The following is a 26,046-nucleotide window of genomic DNA, read 5'->3' as shown; positions in this document are numbered from 1 at the left end:
ACTATGGAAAAGAGCAGAATGCACAGAAGGTTGGTGCTGATTTGTATGTATACATTTAACTTGGGTAACATCAGATATCTTCATTAAAAGGATTCTGTGGTTTCCATGGTGTTTCTTCTTGCTTCTGTACCCACATTTTTTTTAAGCTCTTTATTGGAGTGTAATTGCTTTACGCTGTTGTGCCAGTTTCTGCTGTACAACAAAGTGAATCAGCTGTATTTGTACATATATCCCCAAATCCCCTCCCTCCCATGACTCCTTCCCACCCTCCCTATCCCAGCCCTCTAAGTTATCACCAGTCACCGAGTTGACCTCCCTGTGTAATGCAGCAGCTTACTGCTAGCTATCTATTTTACATTTGGTAGTGTATGTATGTCGGGTGCTACTCTCTCACTTCGTCCCAGCTTCCCCTTCACCCCCCACCCTGTGTCCTCAAGTACGTTCTCTACATCTGCATCATTTTTGACAAGAATTAGAAACAACCGGCTTAATGAATTTTTAGATCAGTGGTGATAGAAACCACCTGAATATTCTTTGTAAATCATACCTCTGTGATTGCAGTACATGTCAGAGGGAAATCTGTGACTAAATGTATAGATTCGTCTCAAACCTTTTGACGAGGACTTCTCTTTTCTAAAGTGGAAACTTGTAGCTGAGGAATAAATAGAAAATTATTTGGCAAAAATTTAAGTTCAGCTGTTACTGGAAACGATACTTTCAAGATTTATTATTTTTTAGAAACTTCATATATAAGCTATGTAGAACAACTTTTTTTAGTGTAGAAATTCTTAGTTTTGTTTTTATTTTGAAAGAGCTAACATGGCTGTGAAGCTAGTCTTTAACATAGCCTAGAAGATTGGTAACTGGAATTTTTAAAACGTGTGTATGTGTGCGACTGAGTAGTATCATTGATCAGAAGTTGATTTTTTCCCCTGTATGTATCTTAGAGCTTATCTAATTTTTCTAACATCATTTCTTGCTTGTCTAATGATTTTTTAAATCCCTTTTTAATAAAAATTGTATGAAAAAGTTTGCACAGTGACATTATGACTTTATAGACTGAATTTGGACTCTGTAATAGTGGTATACCAAGGGCAGGACAGTAGAAGAGGTTGCCTTGGTGCAGGCAGTAGGGTGCATTGTCTAGAGAATTTAGAAACAATAATCAAACTGAGTAAGATCCCTAAAAGCCAGTCTTCCTTTTATTATCACATGTTCCAGAGATTCTAAACAATATCAGTGAGAAATACTCTTCCTCACCTCAGTGAATCATTGCTTCCACCAACCCTATTCTTTACCCTCTTTGGTATACTCTTAAAATGTGAACTCTTTAAAAGCATATTAAAGATTTCATGTAAGTTACTTTGTATAGTTTTTATACTTTGAGGGGTATTCTTAGAAGTAGGGTAGAGTTTATAATTTTTTACTACCAAGATCCTATTTTATTTTCTCTTTTGTCAAAGTCTTCATCCCATTTTTAAACATTACCAAATTGTATTTCGTTAATAAATGTCTTTTTTTTATGAGACTTTTATGACCAGCAGTCAGGTTAGCATTGAAATGACAAGTTAAGCACAGTAAATTTAGGTAATTGTTTTCAAAAGCAGCTCTGTTTCATAGCATGGACACACTTTGCATGGCTGGTGGACCGCCATGATTGCTGCAGTGGGCATCTCTACAACTTACTGGGGGTGGGGGATGGTGCGTGCACGTGTTCATGAATACACGTTAAGAGAGAAGGAAACAGGATGCTGGGGAAAGAGCTGCAGAGGAGTGGCTGTGTCCGGAAATCAAGAGCTGCCTCTAGAGGTCACCACTTTCCCAAGGGTCAGAGACTAAAGGAAAGGAATGGCCCAGCCAACCTCAGTGTGAAACAATTTAAAGTTTTTGAAAGAGAGAGGGAAGCAGATATGAATTAAACCAAGCCCAGCTCAGTTCTTGACCTGAACCTGAGTACCTGTGATGTGTGTACACTTAACAGTCTCACTTCCTCTTTGGGATATTGTCTTTCTGCCCTACATGAGTCACTGTCAGTTCACATACAGAGCTGTGATTGTCTGTAAACAGGCCATACATAGTATATGTGCTTGGGGGGAACTAATGCCACTGTAATAAAATAGCCTGCTCTCTGAATAATGTCTTCCCTACTGTTATACTTTTATTTTTAGGGAGAAGCTTTGTTTCAGGATCAGAGTCTCAAAGGAGAACATCCTAAGCCCTTTTGGAAATAGAGCTGACTAGAAGTTTAAAAAAAAAAAAAAATGCAATGAAGACCACAAAGACAAATAAGCTAAAATATGTGCTTTTGACAGTTTCCTGAAAGTGTTTTACATTCTCAGTTGATTATGAGCACCCCAGGTCCTGCATAATTACTTATGTATTTTTATACTTTGTGTTAAGAACCCCAGCTTCTGAGGCATGTTGGAAAGCCCCAGAATTATAGAACTAGATGTTTGGCTTTTAAACATATCTTCAGTGTACACTTTCATCATTGTTACCCAGTGCAGGTTAGAAAAAAAAATTACTTGTATACCTACTCTTTAATTCCCAAGATTAATTTGGGAAAATAATTCAAAATGCTTTGTTCTTTAAAAGATGTTTTTTAAAAAAAAACACAATTTAAAAGGGAACATATTTAATTTGCTTCATATCCAACCAGATATAATTAGTGTCCAGTGAAGCCTCAGCTCCTAGCGCTCAAAACTAGGACATTGCTTTGTCTCTTGCTGGTTTTATTTAACTCGACTGTAGTCTCTTCACAATGAATTTATTGGCCTGATAAATTACTCCTCTGTTTTCAAAGACAAATCCTTCCTGTCACTCAGGTCTGTCAGTCTTCTACTTAGAGATTTGCGGAACATTCACAGATGTTTTACTCTTCCTACATAACTGTAGGACTTTTTCTTTCCCTAGAAAATGTTAACATTCTTCAAGTTTGTTTTTGGGTTGTCTTTTCTCTTAAAAACGACTTACATGGCACTCACAGTGTGAGGCGTTAGAATCACAGGACTGGAAGAGACATCATGGGTGTCCCTCGTGATTGAACTGGAAACAGGATCCCAGGCTGTGGATTCCTGGGAGGCTCCTCCTCTCATGAAACTGAGCCTGCTGCTCAGGATGAGGCTCCAGAGATCGGGAAGGGGGCTTCCACAGCATTTCTAGAAGAGTTAGTTTTGCCGAGCAGATAGGGCAATCTCCATTCCTTGGGTTTTCGTAGGCAAGTGTAACGTGGCCTCTTTGTTCATCTGCTGCTTACACTTCCCTTGTGATATACCTGGGGAGATGACAGGGGTCTGAGTGGCTAGAGTTTTATGGTAGGTTCCTGTTGGGGCTGGGCGTTAGAGGACTGAAGATGAGAGACCTGAGTTCTTTACTTATTTAACTTAACTCTTGAGCAGATCAGTTAACCAGCTTTTTTGGTGTTTTGTCTTTGGGGGCGGGGGTGTAGCAAAATGATCGTGATAACTGCCTTGCCTAACTTTATAAATTATCTAACACTAACCAACACTGTTTGAATTTTTCAGGGTGAAAAATGAGTGTTGTCTCAGGGTTATAATGATTCTCACACTGCGGTCAATTGTGGAAAACTTCATGGTCTGTAAACAGCACTCACTAGTAATTGGTGATTTCCACGTCATCTTACCCTGATTTTTCTAACAGAATGATTTTTCACGTTAGTGCTCTTACCCTGATTACCTTCAAAATGATCTCCCTGTGACCTGGGAGTTGAAGGGGTGAGCTTTTCTTTTACTTGTTGTTTAGTTCTTGAGTGGACTTATTTAGATATGAGATTATAACTACTGGCTTAATTTAGAGAATTCAGCTGATTTGCCTAGATTTAATGAGTACCTATAAAAAGAAAATATTTGTTGTCTGTGTTTTTTCTATATAATCAAGTGTTGCTGGATGTCTGACCCTGGTGGTATCATGATTAACAAAGAGCATGTGAATCATATATTTAAAATTAAATCATAATTTTATTTCCTTGACTTTGATCATTCTCTCCACAAATTTGAGTATTGGATTCTTTTAAACAGTGGCCTTTTTGTTTTGTTTTGGTAATAGTCTCATTGTTTTTTTTTTTTTCAGTTATTGTTGAATAATAACTTTGAACATATTGGTATTTTTGATTTTAAAAAAGGAAATTAGGACATGGTTTCTCTCCATAATGTAAGATTTTTGGTTCAGTAGCTAAGCATAAATGATTGGTTCCTTGGATTTGAATCAAAAAAAAAATTAGCAACTTCATTCTCTTAGTCATTTTGCCACTACTAGGTAAATTTTAAACAGTGGGAAAACTTTCAAAAGGAGTCCAAGTTTATGCTTATACTAGTGCGTGCCTCAGTTGACTGGCTATTACCCCTTGACCATGAAAACATCTATCCCATGTTAGAATACAGAAACCTCCTTAATGCACCCCCCCCCCCAAGCAATAAATTCCTTAGGTCTTGAATCCTTGATTCCTGTTTTATTAATGAGACTGCTGACTCTTTATTAGACTTTGACTTTTATTTTTTTCTGAGCACTGAATATAAATAGAGCTAATATGTATATTTTATTTCATCTTTTAGACCGTGAATTGCATAGTTTTATTGTGTGATTTCTTTATAGTCTAAAATTCAATAATTTACTCTATCTTCTCTCCTGAATATATTTTTATCCATCACATTGAACACAAGCCATGAGTTCTTACATTAATTTTCATATATACAGCTTTTAGAGTATTTCGTTGTTTAGTTTGTTCCTTAGAGGTCTGTACTATTTTGCTTCTTTAGGAACTCAGATTAATATTATCATGGATTTGTGGAAATTTAGGTAATCAGAAATGCATAAATCTCCTGGCTTTGACGTTGGATGATTGTATAATTTGAAGTTATCTACTTGGTAATTCATTAATTAATGAGCATGTGGTATGTTCACAAAATTAACAGTTAGAAAGAAGGGGGGGGACCCTGATTTCTAGTTTAAACTATAGTTAAGGAGAGAGGGAGTGTGTCTGTATGCGGGTGCTTGTGTGTATGTATATACATGTACATAATATAGCTACACACACATGTATACATAAATATATATACACATACATGTGTGTATACATAGATACATATATTAAAATACTAAATTGCAAGTCTAGATCAATCTTAAAATGGAAGCATAGGACAACCTGATATAAGTCCTTACAACAATGCTAAGGAGATACCATTTAAGGGTATAATTAGCATATATATATGAGTGAATTTTATAGCTTTATGTCACCTCTCTGGTAGATACTTTGATGTGTTGGATCTGTCTTCTCAGCTTTAGATGCAAATTTCTACTTTTGCTGGATGCTCTACTGAAAATGTATTGCTCTTACAAATTCAAAATATCCAAAACTTAGTAACTTTTGATTTATGGTACAGTCATACTAAGAAAATGAATTGCTGGTTATTGTGAATGTTTTGGAACTTTTAGAGTCTAGCGTTAAAAGTGAGATGAGATATATGTTTATTTAATTCTGTCCTGAAATAATGTAATTAAAAATCAAAGATTTGTTCATCTTTTCTCTACCTAAAGAAGCTAAACATAGCAATTTAAGAGCATGCTGACTGAGCAAACAGATAACATACTTGAAGGAAGAGATGGGTAAAGAGCATGTGTTGTATTCACTCTGTATATTTCCAGGCTAGGAAACAGGAGAGGATATTAACCAGTCTATCTATGGGTTTATTTATCTTCATAATCTTAGACAAGTTATTCAGATAGGTGATTTATAAACCAGAATCTGAAAATGGCTTGAGAAGCCTGTGCTGTTTTCTTTTATCCATTCCTTTGTTTTGATTTCATTAGATTCCTTACATTCTTTTTATTAAAAATCCTTTTAGTTTGTAGGGTGGTGCTTGTGTTTCTTCTTGACTGGTGACATTTGGCCTATTTTGATTAATTTGTTTTTAGAGAGGGAAAAGCTTTGCTTAAGTGATAAGGTGTTGCGAAAGAGCTGTGTCAGGAAAATTTTATACTGCACTGATTTTTTTTTCCGTTTCTGAACAACATTAGACATTATTTTTTGCGGTCATTTTTCTATCTACCCCATAAGTATGATTTCCTTTCCACATTTCCTTTCACTGAGTATTTAAAAATTAATATCCCTAAAATTATTTAAATTAAATGTTTTATTTGAAAGCACATGGAAGGCACAAATTTTAGGTTAAAAAAATAGTATTCCTTCTCTAGATATTGCCTTGGGGTATATTTAAGAACTTTACAATGTGGTGTAATATTCACTGTGGCATCATTAATGGTAAGATTTAACATTTATTCCAGAGTTTAAGTCAATACTGCAGGGCTTTACTGGGCTTAAAACACTTGAATGCCAATTTTGTCACCTCTGGGTTCACACTGACACGTTCTCACAAGAACTGTACTTTTTTTCCGCAGTTAAATGTAAACTGTAGTTTCTGTCCTGTGCAGTTAGCACCCGTGTTATTCAGCAAACACATATGGTGCATCCACTGTGTGTTGGCCCCTGTGCTGAAGTGTTTAAGAAAGTGTTTAAGAGGTAGAACAAGAATCAGAGGAGTTAGGCAGAAGCACTTTGAGAGTTGCCACGGTAAAACCAAAACAGTGCTTTAGAAGCACGGGGGAGAGTGGCCACCTCCAGATCAGAACAGGGGCCAAAAGAGATTAAAATGAGCTTGAAGGATGCGCAAGAATCACAAGCTTTTTTCCAAGGAAGGAGAACAACCTATGCAGGGCGAAGATGCTTGAGAGAATGATACATCCAAAGAACTGCAATGTCTTGGCTCAGGGTGGAGGGGAGCTGGGAGAGTTGCAGCATGATCAAGAGGCGGTACAGCAGTGACCCGAGGGCAGTGGAGAGCCGTCAGAGGACTCTGGGCAGGAGTATGGAATCACATTTGTGTTTAAGAAAGATCTTCTGTAGCAGTAATGTGTAAAATGGATGTACAGGGGGGAGAGAGGAGAGAAGACAGAGGGGTGAGTTGGCAGGCACTTGCAGACTGAAGCAACTCCACTCCAGGTGTTGTTTGTAATAGCCAAAAATTGGAAACAGCCATGCTGTCCATCAACAGAAGGTAGTGAATGAATGGTGGTATATTTGTACAGTGGGGAATCTCTACTGCAGTGAGAAAGAATGAAGTACCTGTTATGAACAGCAACATGGATGAAGCTCAGCAAACATACTGTTACCAGGCACCACTTCATAAGTTATAGTTCATTTATATAAAACCTAAAACCAGGCAAAACTAGTCTGTGATCGTAGAGGTTCTTTCAGGGACGTGTCAGGACTAAGAAAAGGGTTCTTCTTAGTCTTGAGGTGATTAGACGAGTGTGTTTGCTTTGTGAAAATTCATCACACTTAAAATTGCTGAATTTTTCTGTAGTATGTTATACTTTAATTAAACTATTTCTTCAAAAATCTACTTTTCTCAACTGCAGGGCATGTACACTGTTCCAGTACCATTCCCAGCCCCTTTCTAAGTAGTGACCTATTACCTGACTGCTACTTTCCTCCCACTCTGCAACTCGATGAGACAGGGGTGGGTTTTAGGGACTGCTAGAGTAGTCCTTGGTCACATTTTTTGACCCGTTTCGTCCTGTGTGGTGATACTTCTGCCAGTGACCTACACCAGGATAACTGCTGGATTAGCAGTGCTTGTGCTTCGCTCTCCACTCTGAGTATGTAAGACTTGATGAATATGAAAACGCTGTAGAAATCAGATATACTAATGAAACGCAGATTTATTTGAACATAAAAATCTAGGGGCCTTTTCCCCCTTAAACAAGCAGTTTAACTTGGAAAGTGTACTAGGATTTTAAACAGTTAATTGCTTTAGTTGCTACACCCTACAGTTGCACCATTTATACTTATTCATAGGTTAGGTGTATAGCTCTCCTCATGCAATCGACTGCTGATTGACAAGTCACAGCCATATTTACCTTGACACTGTAGTTTCAGTATAAAGGGCAGGGACTAGGCCTAAGCCCAGTTCTCTAAACAGAATATTGTCAAGTAGAGGACCACTTTAGTCAGCATCACTAGTGATACTTACGATAAATATCCTCAGGTCTTTTGCCCTGAAATTTCACAGTGCATATCTCAAAATTAGCATGTATCTTCTCAAATAATATTGAACGCTCATTTAGCAACACAACACTACCTAAATTATTTTAAGCCCAAAACTTCCCCAGCTTAAATACATAGCAGCACACAGTATCTCTTTAAAGAGAGTAGCAACTAAAGCAATGTGAAGAATAAAGTGTGGAACATTATGGAATAGCATTATTTGTTTCATTACACAGAATAATTAAACTCTCTATTAGAATTCTGCTACATGGAAAATACCTATTACAGGAATACCTTGTTTTATTGCATTTCCCAGATATAATGTTTTTTACAAGTTGAAGGTTTATGGCAACTCTGCATCGAGAAAATCTGTGGGCACCATTTTTCCAACAACATCTGCTCACTTCATGTCACATTTTAGTAATTCTTGCGATATTTCAGACTTTTACATTACATTCGTTATGGTGGCCAGTGGTCTTTGATCTTGCTATTGCAAAAAAGATTAGACTCACCAAAGGCTCAGATGGTGGTTAGCATTTTTTAGCAATAAAGTATTTTCTAAGTAAGGTATGTACATTGTTTTTTTAGACATAATGCTATTACACACTTAATAGACCACAGTATAGTATAACTTCTTCATGCATTGGGAAACCATAAAAATTTGTGAGACTCACTTTATTGCGATATTCGTTTTATTGCAGTTGTCTGGAACCAAACCCACAATATCCCTGAGGTATGCCTGTACTTTAAAATATCTCCAAAAGATGCGCCTATTTTTGCATGTCATCTAGGGATTTCATTATTTAATTGACTTATATTTTCTTCAGGAAATACATAGAATAAGAATTATTTTTGACTCTTAAAGATTAAGGGAAAACTACCTTTTCAAATTGTTTGAATGGATACTTTTTAAATTTTCTATGAATTGAAATAGTTCTAATTTAACAAAAATTCTTAGAGATCATGCATGTTTAATTTTGCCAAATATAATTTCTGCCTTCCATACTCTCAAAGCATTTAGTACTTTTATCAGCTGGTCACAGGAGAAGAAGACATGGGAAGGCCAGGGAGCCATGGGTGGCATGAGACAGTGGCCACTTGGTTGGTACAAAAGGGTGTCATGAAACTGATGGAAACAAGTTAAGAGCTATGCACAGAAGCGAACAGTTTAGTCTAGTCAAGGCCTCCAACGACCCCTGTAGCCCGCATTGTTAAGCCAGTTTCTGATGGCAGTGAGTGGAGAGCCATTGGAGGACTCTGAGCAGGAGTGTGGAATCAAATTTGTATTTAAGAAAGACCAACTATTACCCTTTCTGCACTGTGTTAACTCTTTTTTTTTTTTAATAAATTTTATTTATTGATTTATTTATTGGCTGTGTTGGGTCTGTTGCTGTGCATGGGTTTTCTCTGGTTGTGGCGAGTGGGGGCTACTCTTTGTTGTGGTGCATGGGCTTCTCATTTCGGTGGCTTCTCTTGTTGCAGAGTACAGGCTCTAGGCACGTGGGCTTCAGTAGTTGCAGCACACGAGCTCAGTAGTTGTGGCTCACTGGATAGTAGAAAACAGGCTCAGTAGTTGTGGCGCACAGGCTTAGTTGCTCCCTGACATGTGGGATCTTCCCGGGCCAGGGATCGAACCTGTGTCCCCTGCATCATCAGGCGGATTCTTAACCACTGCACCAACAGGGAAGTCCCAGTACTGTGTTAACTCTTAAAATTGAAGTTAGTAGAAAGTTTTATAGTCTGGCAACCATTTTGACAGTCAAAGAAAGTCAGGTGCTCACTTTTTCCTTAATTTTATATGTTTATTTTATTGCTGTTTCCTCCCCAAATTATTTTATTTTGGCTCTGAAATGTTTACATACTAATTTGGCTTGGAAATAGATACCTTTTTCAGGAAGATGTTTGATATATAAAATTTGGCTATTTAAAGTCTTCATTGTAGCCATTAGTCAAAACAGTGTTTTGTTGAGAAGTTTGTGCACTTAATGCATTATAAAATGGGCTTGTTTGTCAGAATTAATGGGCTTGATATTTATGATATTATGAGTGAGAAGTCTATAGATGAAAAATACATTTATTTTTATCTTCCGTTAAGTAAAACAGTGGGTGTCATTGCAGAATTTCATAATTCAGAAAATAGATTCCTTATACCTGAGTAGAGACTCTAAAGTATTGAACATAATTTAATATCACGCACATGGATAAAAACCACCAACGAAGTAGCCCATATCTATTCAGGTATGGAGAAGAGGAATGACTCTGTCTTGCACACAGCTTGTTGTATTAGAAAGGACACAGACTCCAGCAGTCTGATAGCATTTGGATTCAGACCCAAGCTCTATTCCTGCTTTACTGATACGAGGGTGACTGGCAGGAACCTCAGGGATCACGTATTCCTTACTAAGTCTGACTGGATCGTTGAACATCAGCCCCTTGCTTCTCCTCAGCTCTGTGGCAATAATTAGGCTAAGTATATTATTCAGCTTAGTGGTATTAGAATTTATAGCTCCCATGGTCACATCTACTTGATTACTTTCTCTCCTGAGCCAGGACTGATGACTACAAATGTCCTGGCAAACTTTACTATTAACTTTATTTCATAAGTATAAGTAACTTTTTAATAGGTGTGAGCATTATCAGATTTAGATCTGCCACTTGCTGGCTGAGTGACTCTGGCCGAGTTACTGATTCCTCAATACCCCAGTTTCCTCATCTGTTTCATAATATTTCATGTCACATAGAGCTATAGAAGAGTAACAAAAGGATTAAATGAAATGTTATACACACATATATATAAAATGCATATAAATATATATACACAGTTAACTTTGCATCTGTCACATAGTGAGAACTCAGTAAGTGTTAGCTGTTTATTATTGTCGTTGCTAGATTAAGTAACAAAGACATGTTTTCATTTGAAGGGTTTGGTTTACAGTGAAGGTACCAAAGTGTATCTGTTCAAGGAGGAGTAACACATATCTATTTGTACTTAAATCTATCATTTAACGTATCACCAAGTTTTCAGTAATTTTTTTTAGTCAGAATAACAGCAGTAACATTATTGCTCACTGCCAGTTATTTCTAATGAACTTATTATGAAAGAGAGCCATGAAATAGCACATGTAGTAAAAAGCACAATTTGATGCCAGAATTCAGGGTTTTTCACATTAAGACTTGGAGAGTGTGATAACTTTCCCAGTCCTAAGAGTTCCAACAGGAGTTAAACCATCACAGAACTTGGCACTACCTACACACATGCCTCCAGCTATCTCTAAAGGGCTACAAGGTAGACTGGGATACCAACAGAAGATATGATTGCAAAACAGATGGCTTTTTATGTTCCTTTTTAAAAATAAGACTGCAGCAAGAAATGGAACCCAACGGTATATTATTTTTGTATTTTTTGCTTAGATTTTGTACCAGTAAAATTAAGTTGTAAGGTCCCCCACTATTCCACCTTCCATGAACATTTAAGAAAAGTAGCAAACACAAGCAACACATAGTTTTTTCATGCTCATGTTCTTATGTCAGTGGCAACCCCCATTTTACAGTCCAACAGCTTTCATTAGAGTTCTTTGCAAGAGCAACTCCCTCAGCAACTTCTATACCAGGCACTTAATTTATTTCAATATATGTAAAATTTAATCATTTAATTTCAGTTTTCAGAATAATCTAAATTAATATTGTTCCAAATATTGGCTAACATCTATCCATGTGACCTTGATCAAATGATAAGGTTGGCTAGACCTCAGCCTTCTACGTTCAGTGAAATGATTATACTAGTTGTTGGTCAGTGGGGTCCTAGCTCTGAAACAAAAGATATCTTATCCATTTGGTTTCAGAGAACTCTATGAAATGAGTGACCTTTATATGTCTGGAGAAAGTACTGTCATGTGCCCATCCCTCCTTGACATCTCTAGGTGTAAGGAATCTACAGCTTGCTTAGAATTTTTACCACGTAGAGCCGAATTATTTTTGAGTTATTTTGGTAGGCCTGTGACTTGGAAAGAAGAACACAGCAAGGCTATAATAACGGAAAAAAAGAGGAAAGATGCACATGTTGCAGTTAGTAACGTTCGTGTGGAGTGTTGGCATTCCAGTTAAAGTTGACTCTGTTGCTACCACTAGAGAGATTTCAGCCAGCAGAAACTGGCTAACTGTGAAGGCTTTAGGGGCTGTTGGAGGCCCTGACCTAGACTGAACTGTTCATTGTTGTGTGTTGGTCTTGGTTCATTTCCATCACTTTTATGACATCCCTTCAGACCAGCCGAGGCCGTTGTCTCATGTCCGTGCCTTGTTTTCCTGTAACCCTTTTCAAGGTATGAATTTCCAGGTTAAACTCCCAAGCACAGCACTTCCTTTATTAGTGTTCTGTCAGCCAGAAGTCAAAGAAGAATTCCATCTAATAAACATGTCTTTGTACTTCCATGGGGCATTAGAGTGATTCTACAAATGGTAACCATTTTGAGGGGGTTAGGGAATAAATGACTTTTTGGTGGTCAGTTAGTATTAGACTAGTAAAAGGAATTATTTCGAATAAGAACTTGCCTTTGAGATTAGCTTTGGTTACTGGAAATACATCTTTCTATCCTCTAAAATGGTAACTAAAGATTTTGCTTTTTCTTAAATTATGATCATTACATAGAAATCCTGTATTTCTGCTCAGAGCTTTCATTGACAGGTCAAAATTTACCCAAGTTGTTAGTTCAGAAATAAGTACTGTCCTGGTGAAGTACTGTACTCCCAAAAGATTTTTGATACTGCTCTGTGACCTATCGGTTTACACCTCTGGGTATGGGAGAAGTCTCCATTTAAAAATCATAGACATGGGTTTAACATTATATATGATTTCGAAAAATATAATTGTCAATAAGCTAGCTGGAGATGAGCTTTGAATAAGGAACTCAACTGGAAATAATGGCTCTTTTAACACTAAATTTGATGCTAAATAAAAAACTAAAGTTACTAGTCGTATTTATTTTAAAAGCTTATTTTTTTAAAAAAAAAGATAGTTCTTAGTAGAAGGACCAGTATTTTCATATCAGTAACTTTAACTTGATTTGCATCGTGTTTATACCAGATACAATTGAAATTCTTTAGCACGGAGGTTAATCGCAATTATCATTTCTAATCTCCATTTAAAAACTTTGAGAGTGTTGGCTGCTTTTAGGTGCACAATGTCATAATCTTAAATGTCTTTATTTTCAGGTGCTCTTATTAAAATAAAAATAATGTTTCAAAAATTTTGCTTTTCTATTGATTTTTTTCCTTTAGGAAAAGAAGTTTCTAATTTTGAAAGTTATAATTTTTCATTTCCAAACAGAAAAATTCTTTTATTGAATTCACACTTTGAGCCAAGCCCCTCACTAGGTACATTTTTTAAAAAGGCATTGTGTTTCTCACAAATACCACTTGAAAAGTTATGCATCTTGACTTAAGTAATAGACGCAGGACTTGAGCCTCGGTAAATGCTGTCTCCACTAAATCAGTGGTCCCTTGAAAAAAAAAATGGCTTATTCCAGGAAGTAGTTTTTAATGGTGTGAACTTAAAGAAAATGCCAGAAATCTCTAAGAAGCGTTGCTTTTTATTAAAGGCAAGAGTTAAAAATTATCACAAATATTCAAACATATTTTATTTAGAATTCTGTAAAATAAATATGGACATAATTTTCCAAAACTGGAGGCACTGAAAAATGAATCTGACCATGAGACACTCATTTTGCTGGCGTGGGTATTTACTTATCATAGGTTCTCTGAATTAAAACTCTAGTTTCTTAGCACGATTTACCTCTTCTCTTTCTCCTGGAATGGCACGTTTCTACCTACTGTCTGGTTGTTGTTTATTAATAGAAATAAATTTTCAGATGACACATGAGTTTTCTTAGTATAACTTAGGACATTTTAAGAACATTTATCTGGGTACAGTGAATCCTTTTGGAGAACCCTGCTTTATTCATTCCTTAGTTGCTTTATTCATTCCTTAGTTTCTTTATTCACCCCAGTTATTAATATATGCCCCTATACTAGGTTCATGACCTTGGGAGAGTGAGTTATTTAAGCTTTCTGAGACTCACTCTTCTCACCTTTGAAATGAGGCCAGTGATACCTAACTCACTGAATTGTGCTGTGAGGAATAAATGAGACATGATACACTGTGCTTGGCACATGGTCAGTACTCATGCCTTTCCTTGCCACGGTTGCGGAGTGGTCACGTACACATGTAATATGTGGAAAATGTTAGCTCATTGCACGCGTTTGAATGCCGTGACCTGAGGAAGATGAGTAATAGAGGAAGGAGCATGGGTTTATTGGACTTAATAGTTACTATGCACATACTGCTTAGCATTGTGAACTTTTAAAAACATGCTTTTAAAGAAAAATCATTTGATTTGGACATGTTTATGAAAAGAAAATATAAAATCCATCTTTAGAAGAGATGGCGTTATCGTGGCAATGAAGACTTTTTGTATACGCGAAAGAGAAAACTAGGGTTCTATTAAATTTTCTCATTTGTTCTATATCGTTCCTACAGGTAAAACTTCAGACACTGTATCCATCACCACTTCTAAGTTCCTCAAAATGCATTAAAGGGCTGGCAGAAACCTTACTTTTACATATAGGCATATTTTGTGAAAGTTAGTAGCTTGCATCCTATAGTATAAAATACAGGTGTTTTACAAGCATTGTGCCCCCTTCCACTCCCCACCCCCTCATGCAGAGTCACTGAGTAAGTTTAACAGAGTTTGGCTAATTTCTTCCCCGTGGGATATCAGAACCTTTATCTTGCGGCGCATTGTCTCCCGGAGATGACATGTTATGAGGTGTTTCTCAAAATTGTTGGGCTGGGGAATCTTATTTTCCCATGATGCGTCTCGGGACTGCTGTTCTCAAGAATTCATTTTGGGAGGCACTTATTTCTATTGCTAAGGGTACCTTTTTGTAACAGCCCATTTTCTGTGACACCATTTGCAGAACTGCGTTATAGCAAAATAATAGTTTTGATAAAAGCAACTTGGGTTTCACTGAGTTTCCAAAATACAGAACAAGAGTGTCAAGCATGCATCACCTGAACATTGCAGTTCAGGGGCAGGTAACCTGTGACTGGCATCTGAGGCAGTTTTCTAAAAACTGTTACCTTTATCTGCCAAATTCTGTTTTCTTATCCCCTGCCTTTTTCCTAATGTGTTTTCACTCTCTCTCTTCTCCTCCCACATTGTGCTCGTCCTGTCATGCTCTCCAGGTTGTTTCTTCATCTTCAGTTCCTTTCCCCTTTCTGCAGGCAGCAGGTACCCATAGACACGTTTTTCCTTGTATCAGTAATATTTGAACATTAAAAAGTTAATACTTTTTTAGTTGGTAGCAGTTATTCTACATAACTTCATTTAATTCCCACATCAAATTAGTTTTAGAATGAGATAATATAAATTCCCAGTTTTCTACACAAGGGAAAATTTTAGTATCTGATTTTTAGTAGTACTATTCAGAATATATTGTGTTCATTGTGCTGAATCTCTTTCTCTATGATGCAGAAAGAACTAGTGGCCAGCGTTGGTATTTGACTTAAAGTAACTAGCTTGACTGTGAAGATTTAATATAACCTAGTTTATCTGTATACTGTTTTTACAAAGAATCCCTTGATACACAATATCATCAGATCTTGAGCAAAACTAACAATGGAGGAAATGTTAAAACTGGCAATGAGCCATCTGTATGCTTGTATCCAGGGAGTGATGGGATTTGTTTAGCAGCTTGATGGTTTCCATCATAAGAAAGTTATACCATTTAGAGAGACGTAGTCAATTCTCGTCATTTGCAAGAGCCTTTCTTTGGTCACAACAGTTTCATCACCTGATCTTACGTGTTTTTCCATTTAAAGACACTTTGTGTAATATATGTTGTTGATTCACTAGTATTGAATTCCCAGCCAGTAGCACCATAACACATGCCTGAACAAAGCTTATGTAACAGCGTGTATTTTTCTCCAAGTCACATCACAGCCTTTTTGCCTTTAGGAACCCTAAACAACACTTCTGCACAGTGCCTGGGGACTGCTTTAAACAGCGAAGTCACCAACAGAAACTACAAAAATGCAAAACATGGCACTAAATAGACTGAGGAAAGACACTTGTTGACAGCATGGAAGCTGAAACGAGAGAACACTGATTTTGTCTAATCGCAGATGGGAACGCGTAGGTCAGACAACTCCACTTTTTCACCACTGTATACATGTCTGTGAATGACCATGAAAGTGCCACAAGTGTTGATTTGGGAGTTACAAGTAAATTTTAGTGAGTGGGTGAATCCACAAAGAATCTGTGAATAATGAGGATTGGCTGTAATTGCTTTATGAAAACACTGGTCTTGGGGGAATATGTTTCCACAAATTCAGGGGCTTAATTCCAATAGACATTTTTTTTTAATTGAAGTATAGTTGATTTACAATATTGTGTTAAGTTATACAGCAAAGTGATTCAGTTATTTTTTTTCAGATTATATTCCATTATAGATTGTTATAAGATACTGAATATAATTCCTTGTGCTGTACAGTAACTCCTCATTGCTTATCTATTTTATGTATAGTAGTTTGTACCTTTTTTTGGGGGGGGGGCGGCTGCATCACGTGGTGGCATGCAGGATCTTAGTTCCCTGGCTGGGGATCGAACCCGTGCCCCCTGCAGTGGAAGCACAGAGTCCTAACCACTGGACTGCCAGGGAATTCCCAGTAGTTTGTATATGTGAATCCCATACTCCTAATTTGTCCCTGACTCTCCCGTTTGGTAACCATAAGTTTGTTTTCTGTGTCTTTGAGTCTGTTTCATGTATAGAGATTAGATTCCACATATAAGTGATATCATATAGTATTTGTCTTTCTCTGACTTTCTTCACTAAGTATAATATTCTCTAGGTCCATCCATGTTGCTGCAGATGGCAATATTTCGTTCTTTTTTATGGTTGAGTAATATTCCATTATATGTACCACGTCTTCTTAAGCCAGTCGTCCCTTGATGGGCATTTGGGTTGTTTCTGTGTCCTGGCTATTATAAATAGTGCTGCAATGAACATTGGGGTGCATGTATCTTTTCGAATTAGAGTGTTCATTTTTTCCAGATATACACCCAGGAGTGGGATTGCTGGATTTTATGGTAACTTTTAGTTTTTTAAGGAACCTTTGTACTCTTTTCCGTAGTGGCTGCGCCAGTTTACATTCCCACCAACAGTGTATGAGGGTTCCCTTTTTTCCACACCCTCTCTAGCACTTATTATTTGTAGACTTCTTGCCGATAGCTTTTCTGACTGGTGTGAGATGATACCCTGCTGGGGTTTTGACTTGCATTTCTCTAATAATTAGCTATGTTGAGCATCTTTCCATGTGCTTGTTGGCCATCTGTATATCTTCTTTGGAAAAATGTCTATTTAGGTCGTCTGCCCATTTTTTGATTGGATTGTTTGTTTTTTTCATATTTTGCTGTACAGACTGTTTATGCATTTTGGAAATTAACTCCTTGTCAGTTGTATCGGTTGCAAATATTTTCTCCCAGTCCATAGGTTGTCTTTTTGCTTTGTTGATGGTTTCCTTGCTGTGCAGAAGCTTTTAAGTTTGATTAGGTCCCATTTGTTTATTTTTGCTTTTATTTCTTTTGCCTTCGGAGACTGATCTAAGAAAATACTGCTAAAATTTGTTTCAGAGAATGTTTTGCTTATGTTCTCTTCTAGTTTTATGGTGTCATGTCTTATATTTAGGTCTTTAAACCATTTCAAGTTGAGTTTTATATATGTGTGAAGGAATGTTCTAATTTCAGTGATTTACATGTAGCTGTCCAGCTTTGCCAACACCACTTGTTGAAGAGACTGTTTTTTCTCTGTTGAATATTTTTGCCTCCTTTGTCATAGATTAGTTGACAGAAAGTGCATGGGTCCAATAGACTTTTAAGATAATAAGTGATTCTTAGCTAAAAGAACACTTGTTCCTCAGTAGCAAGTTACTGAATAAACCTAGTTCTTCATTATAAAAATTATTAAAATAATAGTAGTTTGAATATAGAAACTTCACAATGAAAACAATAACTGAACTCTGTTAATACCCTTGCAGTAGAACCGTACTTCTACCTGCATCACTGTTTCCATGGAAAAATGTATTCCAAATTCCAACTGAGATGCCAAAGCCCTTCTGCTCCCTGAATCCTTAGTTCCAATGATGACCAATCCACCACACGCACCTACGGTGTAGGACTTCCATTTTCCCCTCTAGTCTAGTTCTGGGGCTGGGAGCAGAGCTTAGGAGTTGGACTCAGAGGGTATAAAGGAGAGAGCAGGGTCGCAGCTTCTAAAAAGAGTACTAAAGGCTTCTGCTGGGAAGATACTCTTCACATGACTGTCATGAATAACCCTGATAATAAGGAAGGAGAGGGGTGATTGTCAGGATAGCCCCAAACTTGACAGAAGCCATATTCTAAAGATGGTGGCCCTCCTGGAATAAAATTTTGGACCATGTGATTCACTGGTCTAATCCATAATGGCATTTCCTACCCTCATTAAGGAGTCAGGACTGAAAGATATTGTTAGTGGTGTTAAAAACGCAGGTGCTCATCTCCGTGAGTAGCCATGGTAGGAAATCTCTGATCAGGAGGATAAATACCGTGCAAGTTTATTTTAACTAAGCAGTATTATTTATACTCAGTGTTTTCCCATAGCATTACTGTACTCTGTGATATTTTACGGATGTACATGTGTTTTGTGTTCATTTGTATTCAGTTCATGATTAAAAGCTCACGGTGAAATGGTGATAATGCAGATAAGAAAAGATGTTATGGTATACGAAAACCTTTATGGAACTTAATAATAAGCCTCATAAGTTTCTTGTAAATGACAGATTTCTTGGGGTGGGGAGAAGGACTTAATCAGATCTGCTGTCTTGTTAGGTTTCCCAAGTTTAATATGTTTTTTAAAATAATTGTGTTTACATTTTTTATTTTCATTTTTAAAATTTTATGTAATTTTTAAAGGTTACTTTCCATTTATAGTTATTACAAAATATTGGCTATATTCCCAGTGTCGTATAATACATCCTTGAGCCTATCTTACACCCAATAGTTTGTACCAACCGCTCCCCCATTTTTATACTGCCCTCTCCCCAACTGGTAACCACTAGTTTGTTCTCTGTATCTGTGAGTCTCCTTCTTTTTTGTTATATTCACTAGTTTATTGTGTTTCTTAGATGCCACATATAAGTGATTATCATATAGTATTTGGCTTTCTCTGTCTGACTCATTTCACTTAGCATAGTCCATCCATGTTGCTGCAAATGGCAGAATTTCATTATTTTTTATGGCTCAGTAGTATTCCATTGGATATGTATACCACATCTTCTTTATCCATTTATCCGTTGATGGACGCTTAGGTTGCTTCCATATCTTGGCTTTGTAAATAATGCTGCTGTGAATATCGGGGTGCGTGTATCTTTTCAAATTAGTGTTTTTGGCTTTTTCGGATATATACCCAGAAGTGGAATTGCTGAGTTCTATTTTTAGTTCTATATTTAGTTCTATTTTTAGTTTTTTTGAGAAACTTCCATACTGTTTTCCACAGTGGCTGCACCAATTTGCATTCCTACCAACAGTGTAGGAGGGTTCCCTTTTCTCCACATTCTTGCCAACATTTGTTTCTTGTGTTCTTTTTGATGACAGCCATTCTGAAAGGTGTGAGGTGATATCTCAGTGTGGTTTTGATTTGCATTTCCCTGATAATTAGTGGTGTTGAGCATCTTTTCATGTGCCTATTGGCCATCTGCATTTCCTCTTTGGAAAAATGTCTGTTGAGTTCTTCTGCCCATTTTTTAATTGGGTTGTTTGTTTTTTTGATGTTAAGTTTTATGAGCTGTTTGTATGTGTTGAATATTAATCCTATCCCCTTCACTAAGTTGTCTTTTTGTTTTGTCAGTGGTTTCCTTTGCTTTGCAAAAGCTTTTAAGTTTAATTAGGTCCAAGTTTAATCTTTTAAAGAAACATAAAGGACTAGGTATTACATAAATTTTAGTTCAGCTTCAAAAATTCAGCTGTTTTATTTTTAATAAAATAATTTAATTTTAATTTATTAATTTAATGCAAAATATTGTTTGACCATTTTTTCATCTTGACTTATCCCAGGAAAGAATACTACATATTCTATCTTTAGTAAATAGAGTGCCTAGCAAAGAAGGAAATACATCTTATTTTAAGTCAGAACTCTTATGTTTCCTTTCTGTAAATGTTCTCTAAATGTATTAGGGATAGTAGCATATAAACCTCTTATTTGAAATTTGCAGTGCACACCAGCCTATATAATGCTCAGAGAAATCTAGCTGCAAAGGAACTTTTTAAACTTTGTTTACTGGATTTCTTACATTTTCTCAGCTTTGGAACCCTTTTTCCTCAGAAATTTTAACGTCTTATAGTACTTCATAACTGAGGAACGCAGTTATGGGAGTCACTTTATTGCAGGCAAATGGTCCTTTGGGTGTAACGGGGGTTTGTGAAGCCACCTAGGCGCTGCCGTCCAGGCAGAGAGAGCTGAAGCAGCACACTGGGAAATTAGCAGTCCTTCCCCTTGTTTATAAGAGCACAAAAAATATTTCACTTGTATCTTCTCTAGAAAAAGTAATTAGGTTTGTTCCTGTTCATCTCACATGTGTTCTGACTCATCTGCCCAGGTGACCAGGTGGCCTAGAACTGTCTTAGATCCTTTAAGAGAATGTAAAAGGACTAAGTTACTATTTGTAGTAAATACTGTTTTATAGGAAAAGTTTGTATTGTTTTTTAAATGTTTTTTAATAAGTAGTTAATCCTGAAATGCCAGTGCCATTGTAAAGGGTTAAACAAATTTAAATGTTTTCTTTAATTAAATCACTGTTTATTACATCTCATACACTTTAACATTCTTTTTTAAAAACAGTAGAGAAGTAGGAGGATCACAGGGCAATAGACAAATCATAGATTGATTAAAGAGTTACTAACACAGGAAGAGTAGAGAGTTTAAAAACCCACAGGAAATAGAACTGTGTGTAATTGATTTTTAGTAGGCTAATAATAACGTTCTTATCAATAGAAGAAATCAAGTCATTTGGTTTGACCATATGAGAAATGTAAAATTTTCTGCTTCACTTATAGTGCAGCTAAACAGAATATCAGACACTGGGGAAACACAACAAGTTAAAAAAAAGCTTAAGGTTTACATTATTAGAATAACTCATAAATGTAAGGCAGTTATCAAACTCCAGTTACATAAATGGGAAGAGGACAGGAAGTTCATATACAGGGAAGTTGTCAGCCAATAAAGGAATTAATTTCCTTCAGCTGTTGTTTTTTGCACACCTGTACCTCACACTGCACTTGGTGTTGGAGCTTCAATGGTGAAGACAGCACCCTTGGTCCCTTGGCAAAGAGAGAGAGGCAAGGGACACACAGAACAAAGGGATGCATGACGTTAGGAAGATGCTTTTACAGATGCTGGCAAAAGGCTGAGGAAATGACTTCAGTTATTTATGATTTCTATATTGACCAAAAAACCTTTTTTTTTTTACCTCAGGAATTATCCTAGCGAAGTAATTAAAAAAAAAAATAAACAGTTTGTATGTTGAGCAATAGGGCTTGGTCAAGTAAATAAGATTTCTTTGGTCAATGGAGAGTGACTTTATGATTCATATTCTAATTGTGAAAATAGTATCATGAGATGTCATGAGCGGTGGCCATGGCTGCGTTCACACGGCTAAATTCAGTTCTGTGCGTAAGGCCGCGCTCATTAATGGTGGTAGAACTGTGGTATATTAAAATTTGTTTTGGTAACATTTGCTTACTAGAAGAAATGTTAAGATTTGTTTTATTAAAAATGTTTTTCCTCTTTTTAGCTGACTGTACAGACTCTGCTTTTTCCGTGTTTCCGTGGCCAGAGACATGACCTGACGCCTTGATGACCAGTCTCAGGGCCCTTGGGTGACTGGCAGGGGCACCATGGAACTTAAAGTATGGGTGGACGGAGTTCAGAGGATTGTTTGTGGGGTCACCGAAGTCACAACTTGCCAGGAGGTTGTCATAGCCTTAGCTCAAGCGATAGGTAAGTGAACTCTCAGGGTGTCTGAGACAAAGTGGTTTATGCTTATGCATCCTGTTGTTGTTTCTTTTTGTTTGTTTTAAATATTGATCTCATGGTCTGTGTTCATTTGGTTCCATAATACCTCTCTCGGGCGCATTTTTACTTATTACTGCCCCTGCCGCCACCCTGAGCTTAGGTCAATCTGTGCAGACACTTGTTCTCTGCCTCTCCCAGGTTTTACTGATCTTGAGTCTAGAGTCTGCACTGTCTTCTCACCTGTCATTGATCCTAAACAATGATTTCTGGAACTAAAAATGTTTTCTTGAGTCAAAACATGGATTTCAAATTCCCAGATCCTTCATTAAGGAAAATCCAATTTATTTTTTATTCTGAATACTTTTAGAAAAGAAAATGCAACAAATTAAATGACATGGTTCTTCATTAGAAAGATAATGTGTACTTTTTAAATCTCACACAGTGAAGATGAAGTAAGCAAATCCATGCTTACTGGCTCCATCTTATTCACGTACCCTGTTGCAGCTTTTCTTCTTATCTACTCTCAGTTAATCTTTATCATATGTTGTGCATGTTTTTTAGTTGCCGTAGTTCCTTTCGGAACATGATGAGGGCATAAACACCTACGCCAGTGAAGTCAGTAATGTGGGCTGACGTTTGTATTTGCATCTTAAATCCATCACTTAGAAAACACGTAGAGTTGACCCTTGAACAGCACAAGTTTTAACTGCGAGAGTCCACTTATATGTGGTTTTTCCCCAGTGGTAAGTCCTACGGCCCTACACAGTTCAAGGGTGATTGAATCCACGAGGAACTGCAGATGGAGCTGGCAGATTTTCAACGGCGTGGAGAGTTGGCACCCCGACCCCTGCGTTGTTCAGGGGTCAGCTGTACTGAGAGGAAACTGTGTGTTCACCGTGCTCAGTGCTCAGCGCCCCTTTGTCTTTGCGCTCCTTACTGAAAGTGTGTTTTCACATCGTGCTAGTTTACATTGGAAGCATGTCGAGTTAGCTCAGGATGGAGACAGGTCGATGTCGTCATGGCCCCGTAGCATTTGGTGGAGGTGGTTGTGCCCCTGCATTGTGGCAGATGCCCTGTTAGAAATTGGAAATGCCCCTATACAAAGACAGAGGCTTTCTTTTAATGCTGACGCCTTTTGATTTTTCCTGAAATTCTGTATAGCACACTCATATAGTAAAACGATGCCGAGAATCTTAGGCTTTCACATCCCGTGAAATTTTCTTGCACTTGGCACTAGTGTTATATTTGTGGACTTAAGTTTGATTATTAAAGAGGAGGAAATTTTTTTAAATGTATTTTATTGAAGTATAGTTGATTTACAATGTTGCGTTAATTTCTTTTGTACAGCAAAGTGATTCAGTTATACATATATATATATTCTTTTTCGTATTTTTTTCCATTATGGTTTATCACAAGATATTGAGTATAGTTCCCTGTGCTATACAGTAGGACATTGTTTATCCATTCTATATATAAAGAGGAGGAAATTAAGGCATTTAATTTTATTTCATATTCTTTGCAACCAACTTACTTAGTCATTGCCCCTTTTAAAAGCTTCACATAATTTATTTGAATTAAAATACTTAGCACTGTTGGCTTTTTCTGCTTAGTGAAAACTAGAATTAGCAAGTGTCAAATCTAACATTCTTTGTTATATTTGAGAATCAAGTGGTGAAAAAAACAGCAAGCAGTTTTTAGAAAAGTCAAGGTAGTTGCAGAGTGCAGTAAGCTGCATCTGTCCATATGGTAACCATGTTCTCCACACAGAATTTCAAGTGGAACCTGCCCAGGTGTACCAGGTGTGTGTTTATCCATTTGGACTAAAGAGTGTGCTTGTTTGTGGAGAAGTTATTGATAAAAAGAAGCTTTATCTGAACCTACCCCTACCCCATTTTTTCTTTCTCAATAACTCAGTCCAGAACTGCTTTGAAAAGTTGACAACTTGTATACAGATGCTTTATGATATTTCTCCAAATCTGGCTTAACAACTCTTTCTGAATCATAAATACTTCATTGAATTCAGAATTCACCTGAGAAATGATTCCGCTGGCAGCCAGCAAGGACTGTTGATCCTTGGCTCTGTTGTGCCGTGACATGTTCCCAGCCTCGATTCAGTACGCCTCTGATGCACACTGAGATACACCTATCTCCCTCGTCGTGAGAGTCACTTATACTCCAGTCTAAAGGCTAAATGAAAGTGTTATAGTATTTTGACCTTGTTTTTACTGTGAGAAATAATAGAAGCTTTATGAATTAGGGAAAATTGCTGGTGTAACAAACACCTGCAGAATCTCTATGGCTTCACACAGTAACAGTTTAGTTACACTAATAGTAGCGTATGGACTGACTAAAACTGCAGATATTTCTTAAAAATTTATAGCGAAGCAACCTATTAGAATAGCTTCTTGGGTTTAAGTCCACATATTTGCCTCATGGCGGGGGCACTATATATATGTGATTAGGAATTATCGAGTTTTTCTGGGTAGGTAAAATTGCTTTCAGGAAACCATCGGGATATAAGAACATATACACATTAGCAGTCTGCAGATAAATATGACAGCTAACAGTTTCTGACTCAATGCTACTAATCAATCAAATCAAGTTAGAAAAGAGCTAAAGACAGAACATAATTTGATAAAAGATTTTGAATGTTATCTACTAGTATAGAAGGAAAACTTTTCTACTCTGATCTTTGACTACCTTGACAGGTTATATTTAGGGGGTGGAAACAGAACACATTCCCAAATATAAGAGACAGTAACTAAAAGTGAAACCACGACTGACCCACTAAATGGGCATGAAGTGGTTAAAATGCCCAGCAGGAGTGCACTGTTTAGTTACCATACACCCTGGACTTTCTGAAACAGTCCCAATTTTAAATATTCAACCTTGTTTTTTCCATAAACTATCCCAAAAATGCCATTATTTCAGAGTCCAAACTGCTTCTCAAATCTGTGTGTGAAGCAAAGCCTTGAACAATTGATCTGTCTCAAGTTATAGCTGAGAAAATGCATTTGCTTTTACAAAGTCACAAACCAAATATGTGAAAAGAATGTACTTCTGCCCTCAAGTAGCTTAGAACTTAAAAGCACAGCTATAAAAGATTAGAGAGGAAAAGAAGAGGAGGAAGAAGTCAAGGAAACTGAGGGAAGGTTCTCTGATTCACACTGCTTTGTTGCCTGGTGCCATGTAAGGCACCGAAGACTCAGAATGTTTCTCTGTCCCCACTTTTTATGATCCATCTCGTCCCCATATCTTTTTCAGCTGCGGCCAGAGCTAGCACTTAATAGAAGCAAACGGGGGCTGGGACCCAAGGTGGTGTGGACTGTTCTGAGAAGCCATGTTTCATAGAATTTGCCCTAGCACAGTCAGTTTTCAAACAAATACAGTTTCCAAACTGAACTCTAGTTTTACTATTTGTTAATATTTCTTTCTCTTCTCTGGAAGTCCCTTCAAAGTGGGGTCCTGCTTATCTTTGCTTTGCCTAGAGTAGTAGGTGCTCGATAAAACATAGTTTCTAGAACAGTGCCGCCCCATAGAACTTTCTGCAAGGATGGTAATGTTCTGTATCTGTGCTGTCCAGCACAGTAGCCACTAGCCACATGTAGCTATTGCGTACTTGACGTGTGGCTAGAGTAACTGAGGAAATGAATTTGTAATTGAACTTTAAATGTGGCTAGTGGCTAATAGCTATTGTAGTAAACAGCACAGTTCTAGAAGATGACTAACTGGTATCTCAGACTTAAAATGTCAAAACTCAAGCTTGGTGTCCCAATTGTTGCCCAGCCTCCAATTTCCTCCTTCTTATCTCAACAGATGAGAACTCTTGCTTTTAATTGATTAGATCTAAAACTTTTGTGTGATCTTTGATTCTTTTCTTGCTC

At 37.1% G+C, this 26,046-nt stretch overlaps 1 protein-coding gene across 6 annotated transcripts in view; it reads left to right on the top strand.

Annotated features, from left to right (window-relative positions):
• Positions 1–26,046, top strand: part of RASSF8 (Ras association domain family member 8) — a 119,330-nt gene that overhangs the window by 82,346 nt on the left and 10,938 nt on the right. For 4 of the 6 annotated variants that reach the window (XM_057702086.1, XM_057702084.1, XM_057702081.1 and 1 more), the window contains one exon: positions 21,942–22,147. In XM_057702086.1, coding sequence (XP_057558069.1) covers positions 22,045–22,147 — 103 coding nt within the window. In that variant the 5' untranslated portion in view covers positions 21,942–22,044. Of the gene's footprint in view, positions 1–3,590; positions 3,735–16,185; positions 16,256–21,941; positions 22,148–26,046 lie in introns of those variants that run through there. The other 2 variants (XM_057702082.1, XM_057702085.1) reach the window with 2 other exon arrangements.

Source organism: Hippopotamus amphibius, chromosome 12, assembly GCF_030028045.1.
Source record: "Hippopotamus amphibius kiboko isolate mHipAmp2 chromosome 12, mHipAmp2.hap2, whole genome shotgun sequence".
NCBI classification, from domain to species: Eukaryota; Metazoa; Chordata; class Mammalia; order Artiodactyla; family Hippopotamidae; genus Hippopotamus; species Hippopotamus amphibius.
Note: the sequence above shows the minus strand (reverse complement) of the source record. Positions and strands in the feature narration are given on the sequence as shown.